The sequence below is a fragment of the Dendrobium catenatum genome, unplaced genomic scaffold (assembly GCF_001605985.2).
Source record: "Dendrobium catenatum unplaced genomic scaffold, ASM160598v2 fragScaff_scaffold_51, whole genome shotgun sequence".
Classification (NCBI taxonomy): domain Eukaryota; kingdom Viridiplantae; phylum Streptophyta; class Magnoliopsida; order Asparagales; family Orchidaceae; genus Dendrobium; species Dendrobium catenatum.
The window spans coordinates 505,405-517,679 of NW_021318513.1; the positions used below are offsets into that span (position 1 = coordinate 505,405).

The 12,275-nt window shown below is 34.0% G+C and overlaps 1 protein-coding gene across 1 annotated transcript; it reads left to right on the forward strand.

The window, feature by feature from the left end:
• The first annotated feature begins 274 nt into the window (after positions 1 to 274).
• Positions 275 to 11,924, forward strand: LOC110106231. Its single transcript, XM_020836040.2, has 6 exons — positions 275 to 749; positions 1,120 to 1,220; positions 9,188 to 9,285; positions 10,823 to 11,037; positions 11,219 to 11,259; positions 11,554 to 11,924. Exons 1-6 carry the CDS (start codon positions 359 to 361, stop codon positions 11,602 to 11,604), a joined length of 897 nt encoding a protein of 298 aa, XP_020691699.1. The 5' UTR covers positions 275 to 358; the 3' UTR covers positions 11,605 to 11,924.
• The last annotated feature ends 351 nt before the right edge of the window (positions 11,925 to 12,275 follow it).

Consider the following 12,275-nt stretch of genomic DNA (forward strand, 5'->3'; position numbering starts at 1 on the left):
ATACTTGAACTCATATATTAAATAAGATCTAACTCAAGCTAAGCCTTTTGTGGCTCATAAGCTCGTTGAACCGCATAATTAATTTAAAATATATTTAAAAATTAATTTAAATAATAGTTATATAATATATTTTAATAATAATTTATATTAAAATAAAATAGAATTTGATGAAGAGATGGAGGAATCAAACCGAGCCGTAAGTCGAGCCGAGTTTGATTGAGCTCACTATATAAACTTAACAGATGGATATTCGACTAGAGTACTAGACTGGTCATCCAATTTAAAAGAATACTTTTGATTCATTCAATAATCTCCCCGGGATCTCTGCTTCCCCATTCCTCCTCTCTCTTCCCTCGCCATGGATCTGTGGACGAGGGCCAAGGTATTCGCCGAGGAGGCAGCGAAGCGGGCGGAGGAGGCGGCGAAACGATCGCAGGAGCTGACAAAGGGAGCGGCCAAATTCTCTCAGGAGTTCGTTTCCGAGACAGCGAAGAAGTCCAAGGAGTTGGCCGCCGAGGCCACCAAGGCCGCGGATCAATTCAAGACTGAAGCCCTGCGCCGTGCCGACCAGATCAAGACCCTTGCCGCTGAGATCCCTATTCCCGTTAACGCCCTTACGGCCACCGCCTCTGGATCCTTCATCTCCAGGGAGCCTTCACTGGATCTCGAGAAGTTTGGCATTACGGACGAGCTCAAGGAATTTGTTAGAGGACTCACCATCAACACCTTCAAGGATTTTCCCATGGAAGGTATGCTCCTTAATCACTGTCGAGTTATCCTTTTTTTTTGGTGTTCGTCCGATGGTGTTTTACTGGAATCTTCAGTGGAATGTTGACATTGGGAGTGCTGTGATTTTCTTTTTCATCATTTATCATCCTTGTTGTTCTTGTGAACATGTTAAGCTGGCATTCCTGAGATCATTGTTGCAGGCACCCAGATTTTAATGTGTTATTCTGTTATTTTCTTCGTTATGGTTGGTGTAGGCGAGATACGGGGTTTTCACTGTTTCCTACTTCCTAATTGATCGAATATTTTCATCGCCTTATGGATTGCTTCTCGTCTTTTTCTTATTCGTTGGATTCTTCCTCTGAAATGCTTTATGATGACATTTATTTACAGAGGAAACAGATATCGACGAAAGCACAACACCATCCAATGTACGAAAGGATCTCAATGAATGGCAAGCCAAGCATGCTACTCTCATTCTCTCCGCTGCAAAGGTACATGAGGTTTTTCGTTATCATTTTTCAAATTCATAAGTGTTTTATGCGCTTTACATTACTTCGTGTTTAGTTCAACAAATGGGAAATGCTGTGGAGCCCGCCCCATGTTTCAGCCGAAATTTATGCTGAAATCAACTCTCCAAATTCCCATTAAACCATGTATTAGTGAGATTTTTCCATGCTGATTTCGGCATATTTTTTACTTCTTGTGGTGATTATGCTTTTCTTGTTTTCAAAGTTTATGCATCCCTTCCTTTAAAATAAATATTGTTGTCTATAAGAAACTTTTTGAAAACATATTTATTGTTTGTTTGTGTAACTTATCCTTTCTGGCAATAAAGCTTACCCAAATAATTCGAATTACGCTATTCATAATTCGCTATTCAAGATAGTTATTAATCTTTCGGTCATTTGATTGGTAGCTTTGGTAGCCTCAGTCAATGAAGCCGTGGCATTTCCGGCCTTTCTTTACCCCTTCTTTTTCCTGTCAAAGTAATCTTTCATAACATATTGTATACAACCTTTCTCATTTTAGAAGAACAGCAACTTTGAATTATCTCTCCAATGCACCTTCAATTATCTGTCACTCTTCTAATATCTGCTTTGTCCACATGATTTCCTTTGTTTGTTTCTGTATTTATTATGCAGTTAAGAATCCCTACTGTGCCACATTTTCTAGCTGCATATTATCTTAAACTAGACCTCTTGCATGTGAGTAAATGAGCCGTTAGAGAGAGAATTGATCTAGATTGCTTTAGTTCTTTTGATCTCACACACAAAAGCAGCCAAGTGGAGATTGAGTATGGAATTTTTATTCTGGCAACCCAAGAAGTGAAAAGCCACAGGATCTTTCCTAGTTGAACAACTTTCACTAATATGTTTAAATACAAAATGTTCTATTTCCTAATGATTGGGGAAGACATTAATACAACAGGTGTGCTCAACATCGTAGTTGTTTGCAAACTTGACGGTAGTTGTGGTATTAATTTTGTAGGATATAAGAATGGTACATGTCTTGTGGAAGATATTTGCGACAAAGGTGTTGGGGGAGATGATTCAATACAATTTTTTAGGGAGTAACATGTTAGTCATAGATTTTAAGTTAATTGATCAAAAATAGAAAGATTATTACCACAGCTACCATCACGTCTCCCTTAAAGATTGTATTGCAATCATTGTATTATTGATACACACTTAATTTCTCTCTAAAAAGAACGGTTGAGTCTCCTGTACAACTCTCCCTAAAAGAGGGGTCAATCATATCATATCATAAATCTATTGTTGGTATCATTCACATGTACAATTCTTCTTAAAAAGGGAAATCAAACATATCAGAGAGTTTATTCGCCAATGTATCCCTCAATCTTTTGAGGTAAGTCGCCAAATTGTGTATTGATGCTTAGCTATTTTTTCCATACACAAAATGTAATACAACATCAGGCCTTCATACACAAAATGTAATATTATTTATAATTTTCATGCTTAAAGATATAATTTCATAATGCCAGCTAATCATGTAGGATCATTTGCAAAGTATGCTACACATGAAATTTTCAACTCTTATGTCAAATGAAGCATGTAAAATGCTACAATATTTAATGTGTTATAAATTAGTTTGCCAACATAAAGAGTTCATCATACACACTACCATACATGATAAATAAAAAATCACTCTTGGATTAAACATAAAGTTCCATAAGCAATCCATATTGCATGTCTTTGTACAATTTGTAGGAACACGAAAATACTCAAATTGCTTCAACATAAAGTCATAAACACATAACAATTGCGAATTAATATGAATGAAGATCTCTATTCACATATGCTTAATCATTCATGGCCAATCATATGAATCTCAAAGGCATATTTCAAGCATCATACAATAGAGAGAAACTATTTCATAAGTTAGGATAAAGATTTTCTACCTGAAATCTTTTGATGGAACTCTGATCCATCTTTCAAAAGAAAAAACCTAAGCTCTTTCTCTCTTCTCCTAGGCTTTTCTCCACTTCTTCTAACCCTCCATGCTGACCTCCCTTAAAACACATAAAGGGTTTGAAAATTGTGTTGGCCTTCTTTTAACCCCTTTAAACACAAGATATATCATTTAAGCTTTAAATGAATTAATTTTCATGGCTAAAGGATTTTTTTTTTTTAATTTGGTTTCTTAATGACAAGATGACTGTTGGATATTGATGGGGGCTGTGGAGTAACCTATATAATTGTGAAATGATTTAGTGCTCTATCAATCCCTAACAATGCTTAGGTTTTCTTTGATATAAAAATTATAAAAATCTCACTTAATATACGTAAGTATACGTTCCGAATCAAGTAATATAGTGATAGAGTAGAATATCGATTCCCGGAGGAAGATATGCTCACTTGCAAACACTAGTATTGTCTGCTAAAATTACAACAATTATCCCACTCGATAAAAATGGATGTTGTGGAGATTCAATCACTTAAATAAAATTAGATTAATATAATGAATACACTATGTGAATATAATGTTTTGGATTGATGAGTATAAATAACATATTTTTCCTAATGATTTTCTTTTAATTGTGATGCTATTCAGAGCATATGTATCCCCAGATCTCTGTCGAGCTTGTAGGAACAAATGATGTCCACTGACTTCCTACGGTTATATAATCTTTTTAAGAATTTAGTACATTTCATATCATGTGCCTAGATATGGCGCATACTAATTCAATATTCCTTGTTATGTCTACTTCCCTCCATCGAGGCCCCACATTACACCTAATTTTAACTATACATATGACCACTATGTGTATTAAATGAAAATTTGGTAATATTGAAAACATCTCTTTAGTCATTTAAGGAATAAGAGAATTCATTGGTACAACATATGATATTTACATCATCAATCCAAAATTAGAGAATTAGATAGACATGGAGTAGAATTGAAGCAAACTCATTTTCATTAATAGCATGATAGAAAGAAGATACAAGAGATAGATATCACCAGAGTGGTTCAACGGATCTTCTCTACACTCCTCTTTTCTTACAAATTTGCTTCCATAAATAAAAGTCAAATACTATAATGATGGTAAACATTACTTCACTAAATTCCTTTAGTTGTCACCCTAAGAAAAATTAAGAGAATCACTCTAAATTGTGCTAAAATTATTTAAGTGACTAAACATAACACAATGATTATTTATAGGAAAACATAAAGTAGGCATCTAGCATTGCAGCGCTAGAAATATCGGTGCCACTGCGCCCAACAAATAAACTAACGCCGTTGTGCTGCTTTTCTGGTTTCGCGACAACACTTGTTGACGTGGATCAATTACTTAGTGAATAGTCGCATCGTTTCACTGACATATTGTGTCCTTTTGAAGTTACAACTGCTACGCCGCAGCGCTGCTGATTTTCGAACGCTGCGGCTCTAGAAAAGCAATTTTGGCGCCAAGGTTTTATACAGTGTGCCGCTGCAGCACTGTCTGACAGAGAACATGACGCTTTAAAGCTAAACTTTTGACGCTGCAACGTTGTCCGACAGAGAAGTTGGTGTTGGAATGTCAATATTTATGTGCTCTGACAGTGTCTTTGATGGCGCTGCAACGTTGTTTGTTCGGACGCCGCGACACTATATGAAATTTAGAACTTTATGTCTTTTCTGTATTTTTCCTGCACAATACAACTAAAATAACACATTTTCATTGAAATATAACACATAGAATAACACATTATCAAATGGCTTGCATGTCATCTTAAGTGGAATGTTGGGGGCAAAATGTTCTTTTGGTCATTTGGAAGTAAAGTTCATTCTATAGAAAAATGATGATAATATTGAACATTTGCATAAAATCTTAGAAAAAATATTTTAAAAATTCATAAAATATGTGATAAATTATGTAAATTATAATTAGATGTCATGAGATATTTTAAGAAATTATTGGTGCATGAAATAGTCATATATATGGTGAGAGTCAAATAAATTATTGAGTAATTTATATTATCATATAAAACATGATATTATTTAAAAAAAATGTCATGATTCACTTTTCATGAGGATCTTAAAATGTTCACATGTCATCATCATTGTAGATATTACAATCTTCCTTTATTTAAATATTGTTGTCCATGACATTTACTAAAAATAAGAAAAGAAACATTTGCCTCATGTCCAATTCTTTCAATTGAGTGACTTCTCTTTATGATTTATGCTTCCATCAAACTTTAACATATGTTATTATTCTATTTAGGAGCTTATTCATGACATATATAAGAAGCCATTATGGCTTTTCTATATAAATTAGATCCCATTTCTCTACTACCTTGTCCTGTGGAATTTTATTGACCTCCTATGACATATGCTTTAGGAAGTTAATTAAGAGATTTGGAACATAATATGCCGTCACTCATATCAGTAATTAATTTTTATTTTATAGGCCTCTTTCCTAATTCCATGAGTATCTTGAATGGGCTTACAAGCATGGTACTCAGTTTCCTAATTCTACTAAATCTTTCAACTCCCTTAAGAGGAGGACTCATTTTAACATCCACAATACACAATTGAAAACTTCAATGGTTTGTGCTTGAGATCATAATACTTTCTCTATCCATCCTAAGGTACTTCTAATCTTTACCCGATAACACTGATCAACTAGATTTAACACAATTATCTCTCTTTTTAATCTCTACTCAACTCAGAGATGTTTTGTAATTCCTACTATAGTGTCTCATAAAGAGTCATGCTAATGTTGGATAGATAGCTATTATTATATATAAAGTTTATCATTTTGATATGATCTTTCTAGTTCCTTTCAAAGTCAAACATACACAATCTTAATAAATTCTTCAAATTTTGAATCACCTTCAAAGACTTTCTTTCAATTTGTTGATGTAATATTCAATCTTGTCGTCAAATCTTATTGAGTATTTTTCTATAATCTAGATGTAAACTGTTAGACCGGTCCACACAGGACTGACCCAGTGCAACAGAGTTGGAACTTCTCCACCTCCTGCGCATGCCGCGAGATCCATGGGAGCTATTTTGGAAGATTTTTTGAGGGAATTGGGAGGGAAATTTGAATGTAGGGAATGCTTAAGGATTTCTTTTTGATTTGTATGCATTAAATAGTTTGTTTTCCTAGGCTTAGAGAATCTTGAATTTGGCTGAAATTTGAGTTATCTTAGATTTATGTTTTCTTTGGGCTCTAGCGGCGTCTAGAGATTTGGGGGAGATCAATCCTCCTCTCGAATAGAGGATCAATTGTATCTTGCTGTTTTTCTTCTTCTACTAGTGAATTTCAAGTGTTTTCCCTCAGATTTCCTACAGTTTTGTGAGAAAAACTGCTGTTTACTTCAGATTTTTGCTTTGTTTTCCATTATTTTGGGTTGTTTTCTATCAAATTGGTATCAAAGCTGTTTTTGGGACCTTTGGTGGGCTGTTTTGGTGAATTTCAGCGGCTATTCTTGGGATTTCGAAGAAAAAAGTTGCTATTTTTGAAGGTCAAAGTCCATATTTTTATTTCATCGCCTGACAATAACCTTTCCGACTACCGTCACCGACTGATTACGGTCCTCCGACCTCCGTCGCCTGACAACGGTCTTTCTGACCATCTTCGCTCGTAGACTACGGTCATTCTGACCTCCGTCGCCCAATTACGATATTTCCGCCAACCTTCGCCCGACTAAGGTTTTTCGACGTCTGTTGTCCGACTACAGTCCTTCCAACCACCTTCTCCCGACTACAGATTTTTCGACCTCCCTCACCCGTCGACTACAATGTCTTCGACCTCCGTTGTCTGACTACGATCCTTCTGACCACCTTCGCCCGACTACCACCTTTTCGACCTCCGTCTCCCGCTGACTAAGGTCTCTTCAACTACCATCTCCATAATATGGTCTTCCCGACCACCATCACCCGACTATAGTCTTTCCAAGCTCTGTCGCCTGCCAACTATGGTCTTTCCGACCTCCATTGCCTGACTACAATCCTTCCGACCACCGTTACCTGATTACGGTCCTTCCAACCACCGTCGCTCGACTACAGTCCTTCTGACTTATATCGCTCACCGACTATGATCCTGCCGACCAAACTAACATATCAACATTGACTCTTCTAACTCCCACCATGTAATGCACTCTATATGATGTATATTTGCTTCATCGAACCAAACTATCATACTCAAGCCCGTTGCTGAGACTAAAATATCTGTTGTTGTTGCTTTTATTCATATGAAGAAATTGATTATTCAATTAATAATGTTATTCTCATAATATTCTTCTCCTAATGTACAAGTCTATCATCATGCTCTTAAATTGTTGGTCTTCCTTTAAAGAAGTTTTTGTTGAGTTTGTGTCACCATTCTTGTTATTGCTATATGGTTATGGGAACTTTTATAGTACTATTATAGGGGAAATATATGACACATTGTGACAAATGGATTTAAAACCTTCGAATCTAACTTCTTAAATTCAACCTGCACATGATGAAAATTAAGAAATATTTGTCATCATGAATGACAGTTTTCCAAGAAAATTTAATTCTTCACAACTCTTTATGAGAATAGTTCAATCTTACCTAGAAGAATTGTAAACCTATGAAATAATTTTAGATTATATACAGAATATTTTAGAATTTTTTCGTTAAATTCTTAGGATTGTCTTTATTTCAAATTAGATGATAAGATTATTTCGAGTTATCCAAGTTTCGGTTCTATTTAAATTCAAATGAATTTTGTCATATCTGTAATCATATTTGTAGAAATAAAGAGTTTTATGTATTGTAAATAATTATTGAATTATTAATTGCAATTGAAAGATTCCCTCACCCTTATTCTCTCCTTAACATCTTATACTATCTATCCTCCAGATCAACTTGTTCTCTTTTTTATCTCTCTGCTATTGAATTACTACAACATTATGCTACAGTAGTGGTCTTCCCTCTTTCTTCTTTCAAAATCTCTCCTTTATTCCCTTTTGTCTAAAACAGCCATTAAGAGAAAGAAGAAGAAAATCAAGGAGATTTACAAAAAAATGGCTCATATTGAAATTGCTTTCAAAACCATCATCCTAAATAAATTGGCATCTGAGCATCCTTTATCCTATATCATTTTGACTTTCTATTGGTCATTCTACAACATTTTCTGTTCGAGTCACTACATGGTGGCGACCAAATTCTTTAGTATTTGATCATATGAATTTTCAAGATCAATAAAATTCATCTGAACATGAAATTTTGTTGTTCTCTATATTCTAGTATATGTTGAATTGGTTCAAAAATTACCCCCATTTTAGATAATTATGGATTGAAATGTGAACAAACTAAATTGATTTTATGAGATCATGATTATTTTTTGCTCTTATAAACACCTTATAATTTTAATTCATTTCAATACCGCATGCATTTCTATTTCTTAAATATTCATGCTGAAATTCTAACACCTTCTTAGTCGTCAGAATTGCATTAAAAAGGATTTTTAGCTAAACTATTTTGACATGTTTCATTTCTTTTAATCCTAATAAGTTCCCATCTCGACTTAACATTTTACCTTAAATATTTTTGAAGTTAATGCAACTTTTATTTTTTTGGATGTATTTATTGTTTTGTTTATGATTATTTTTTCAAGCAACTAATTATACCCTTTTCACCTTATCCCTTGAACTTGCTGTTTTCTGTTAAAACACCTCATTAATGTTCCTTGTAAGTTGCTTTCATTTGCTTTTTCAGATGATTGTTCGCAATTATATTAATCTCCTCATTTAGTCAGCTAGTCAATTTCATCCTCTGTTGTGAATTCATTTTTTCTTTTTATCCAACAGTGGTTCAGTCACATCTTAGCTACTTACATGCATACTGTTATTGCGGACCACATTGAAATATTTTTAACAGATTGGCACTACGTCAAATCTATGCACCAAAACCTTAGAAACTATTTATATATCAATGAAGTGCATATTTAGAGCTTTTTGCTTCACAACATTTGCAGGATATATCAAAGTTCAGATATGAGCTATGCCCACGCTACATGAAGGAGAGAAAGTTTTGGCAGATATATTTTATTCTTGTGAACAGTCATGTTGCCCCGTAAGTCTCTCCTTGTAGTTGTACAAGTTGTTTTAGTTATAGTTTTCATCTAGATTGTATCATTGCTTTTTGTCCTAGAAAGGCACCAAAAAGTTTTTTTTTTGGGCACTTGAGTTCTTTTTATAAACTGCAATTTTATTTAACATAAAAAAAATGCTGTCATAAAGACATGCAGTACTCAGGAAAAGAAGTCATGAATATCTTAGTCTTGGAATATTTTATTTACTCTTGATGGCTGAGTGATATAGGAACAGTTTAAGAAAATAAAAAAATTACTTAGGGCTTGTTCGACATCACTTTTTTATTTTTATTTTTAAACAATGTTTGGTTTTTGTGTTTTATAATTTTTTTATTTTATCTCTGAAAATGAATAAAATTCATTTTTAAAAACACAATATATTTAAAAAACAACCAACACTATTAGCAATCACCTCCACCCTCCTTGTTAACCCTACCTCCATTACCGGCTGTCTCTATTGTCGACTAGATGGTGACTGCTGCCACCACTGCATAAATCAACTTAGTCAAAATTCAATAAAAAGAAAAAAAATTATATTTATGTTATCAAACATTTTTTTTATGCCAAAATGAAAACAAAATAAAATTAAACTAAAAAAAATAAAAACAGAAAAAAGAAAATGATCCTAAAGTCCCTTCAAAGTTACCATAAATGTTAGCAAAAGCATTGGTGTAACACGCACATGATTTGGTGCGATAAAAATTTATGAGACGCCACAATCCAACCTGTGTTGATATGGTTTATTTTGTGAATGGAATGGATAGAATTGCAAAACTCAAGTCCTTCCATTGTATGACTGTAATGTTAACATCTTTGATTATCTAAATCTTAATTTCCCCCAAAATTCAATAGGTCTGCCAATGTCAAATCTCTATGCTCATAGAATATTTGAACGTTTGCTGTTTCCATTTCACTGGCCCTTTGTTTTCTTTTCCTTTTTTAGACCTTATCTTTAATTCGAGTGAAAATAATAACCTAAACGACTTGAAATGTATGCAAAGGGAAATTGCTAGCGTCTTACCACAACAACTCATGATTATTTTTGCAGTTGCTTCACTGCAGTTATACTTTTTAATGATTTATCTATCAAATGTAATGCATTTTGTTCAGTACTATTTTATTTGAATAATGTAATATTTTTTAGAATGTTCAACACTGATTATGATTTTTTCATTAATTTATTTTGGCCGATCTAAAGGTCATTTATAAAATTGCTACTATAAATTGTCACCAAACAAATATCTGATCATGCTAATACCATAACGTTACATAACATATATCACCTTATCAAACATTTCCTTTAACATGCATCTAGTGAGAGTTTCTTATTGCCTTCCCAGCCTTTTTCCAAGGCATTTGCATGAGCGGGGCAAAATTTGGTAATTACCAGCATCAGCTTTAGCCTGAAAAACCTGAAGCGTCAACGTACAACCAACAGGCAGTTTATTTGCACAGCTTTTTGAAAAGTTAATTTTTGTGATTCTGATTTAGTTTATTATCTTCTGCCTTTAAAATCAGATATGAAAAGCAATATATGGAGGAAATAAATATGAAAGCATTTGAACCATCACAACAGGACAACCAGGCTAAAGATACTTCAAGTAGCACTCCTGCTCTCAAGGAAGAGCTGAAAGAATCCAAATTGCAAAGCAAGCCTTCAACGTCCTCCACTGCAGAGCAAGACCTGGATGTATTTCTTTTGGGAGATCTTGGAAGTAGTGACGAAGGACAAGGTACTATTAAACATTTTATTCTCATCTTTGCTTTCCCTATTCCACTTCAATGCAGATTCATCTGCTTTAACATATTATCTGAAATCTGCTTTTGAAATAGCTTGCTCTTTATGCCTGAGCTGTTTTATATACCAGTTGCTGCAAATCTTATTGAAAAGTTAATTGTGTGATGCATTTGCAGATGATCGTGATGATGATTTTGATAAATTAGGTGGCACCTCGGTAAGTGCATACCTTCACAATTTTCAGTATTTCAAATCAAAATATATTTATTAATTCCAAATGATCTTTCCACTTTATCATTATCTTTTAAGGTTTAAAATTAATTGTACATGCAATTCTCAAAGGAGCTATGACATGATACCTGCTTGTATATAATTAGCCAAGTTGAAAAAAATTTCTTGGAATTTGTGAAATATCTTCTTGAATTTCGTTTGAAAAGTTCTATCTTGCCATTAGAGAAGTTCAAGAATGCAGATTTTGTAACCAGTATTTAAAAGATTCTATGTTTGGCAGGGTTTGGACAGTGAGGAAGACGATGAGGCCAAATCAAACCAACACATCTAGACAGCTCAATTGTTGCCTCCCATGTATGGGAGATGAGCTATGCTTGCATGATTTAGGCTGTCAGAGCTTGCCCAAATTTTGGCGCTGCTGTCAAGAAGTTTTGAGGTGCTTTGTCCTGTGTAGATTTCTTTCACGTACAGTTAATTCTATGGTAAATTTTTAAATTTTTTCCTCACTGCACGCTCTAAATCTTTCTGACTAGGTTAATTTGTTTTGTTCAAAAAAGGGAAAGCTGTATGCGTTTCTTTTTAGTAGATTATAGTGATAGAATAAAACCATTCTTTTGAATCGAAAAATATGCATTACATAATTGATATTTCTTTTCCAGTTTAAATTCTTTTTTTTTTTAATTTAATTGCTTCAGAATGGATAAATCATAATAAGTGTAAGGGATAGCACTGGAGAAACAATTCCTTAATTTGAGCAATGTTCTCTTAACAAGCAAAGGTGACAAGCTTTTAATAGAGTTCACCAACCTCAATAGAGATTTTTTTTTTTTTTTACCAACCTCAATAGAGAATGATCCTAAAAGAGGTCAAGAGTAGGTTAAGGGATAGCACAACATGCTGTAGACAACCTAAAGAGCAACCATGATCTCCTTTCAGTACAGAAACCTTGTGTTGTGATGCGACAGCTTCAAGCGTAATGCGGGAACGTCTAGAAGAGGAAGA

Coding starts and splice junctions, on each gene's coding strand:
- LOC110106231 (XM_020836040.2), top strand. CDS start 359: ATGGATCTGTGGACGAGGGCCAAGGTATTCGCCGAGGAGGCAGCGAAG. Junction 750..1,119: donor CAAGGATTTTCCCATGGAAG/GTATGCTCCTTA, acceptor ATTTATTTACAG/AGGAAACAGATATCGACGAA. Junction 1,221..9,187: donor TCATTCTCTCCGCTGCAAAG/GTACATGAGGTT, acceptor CAACATTTGCAG/GATATATCAAAGTTCAGATA.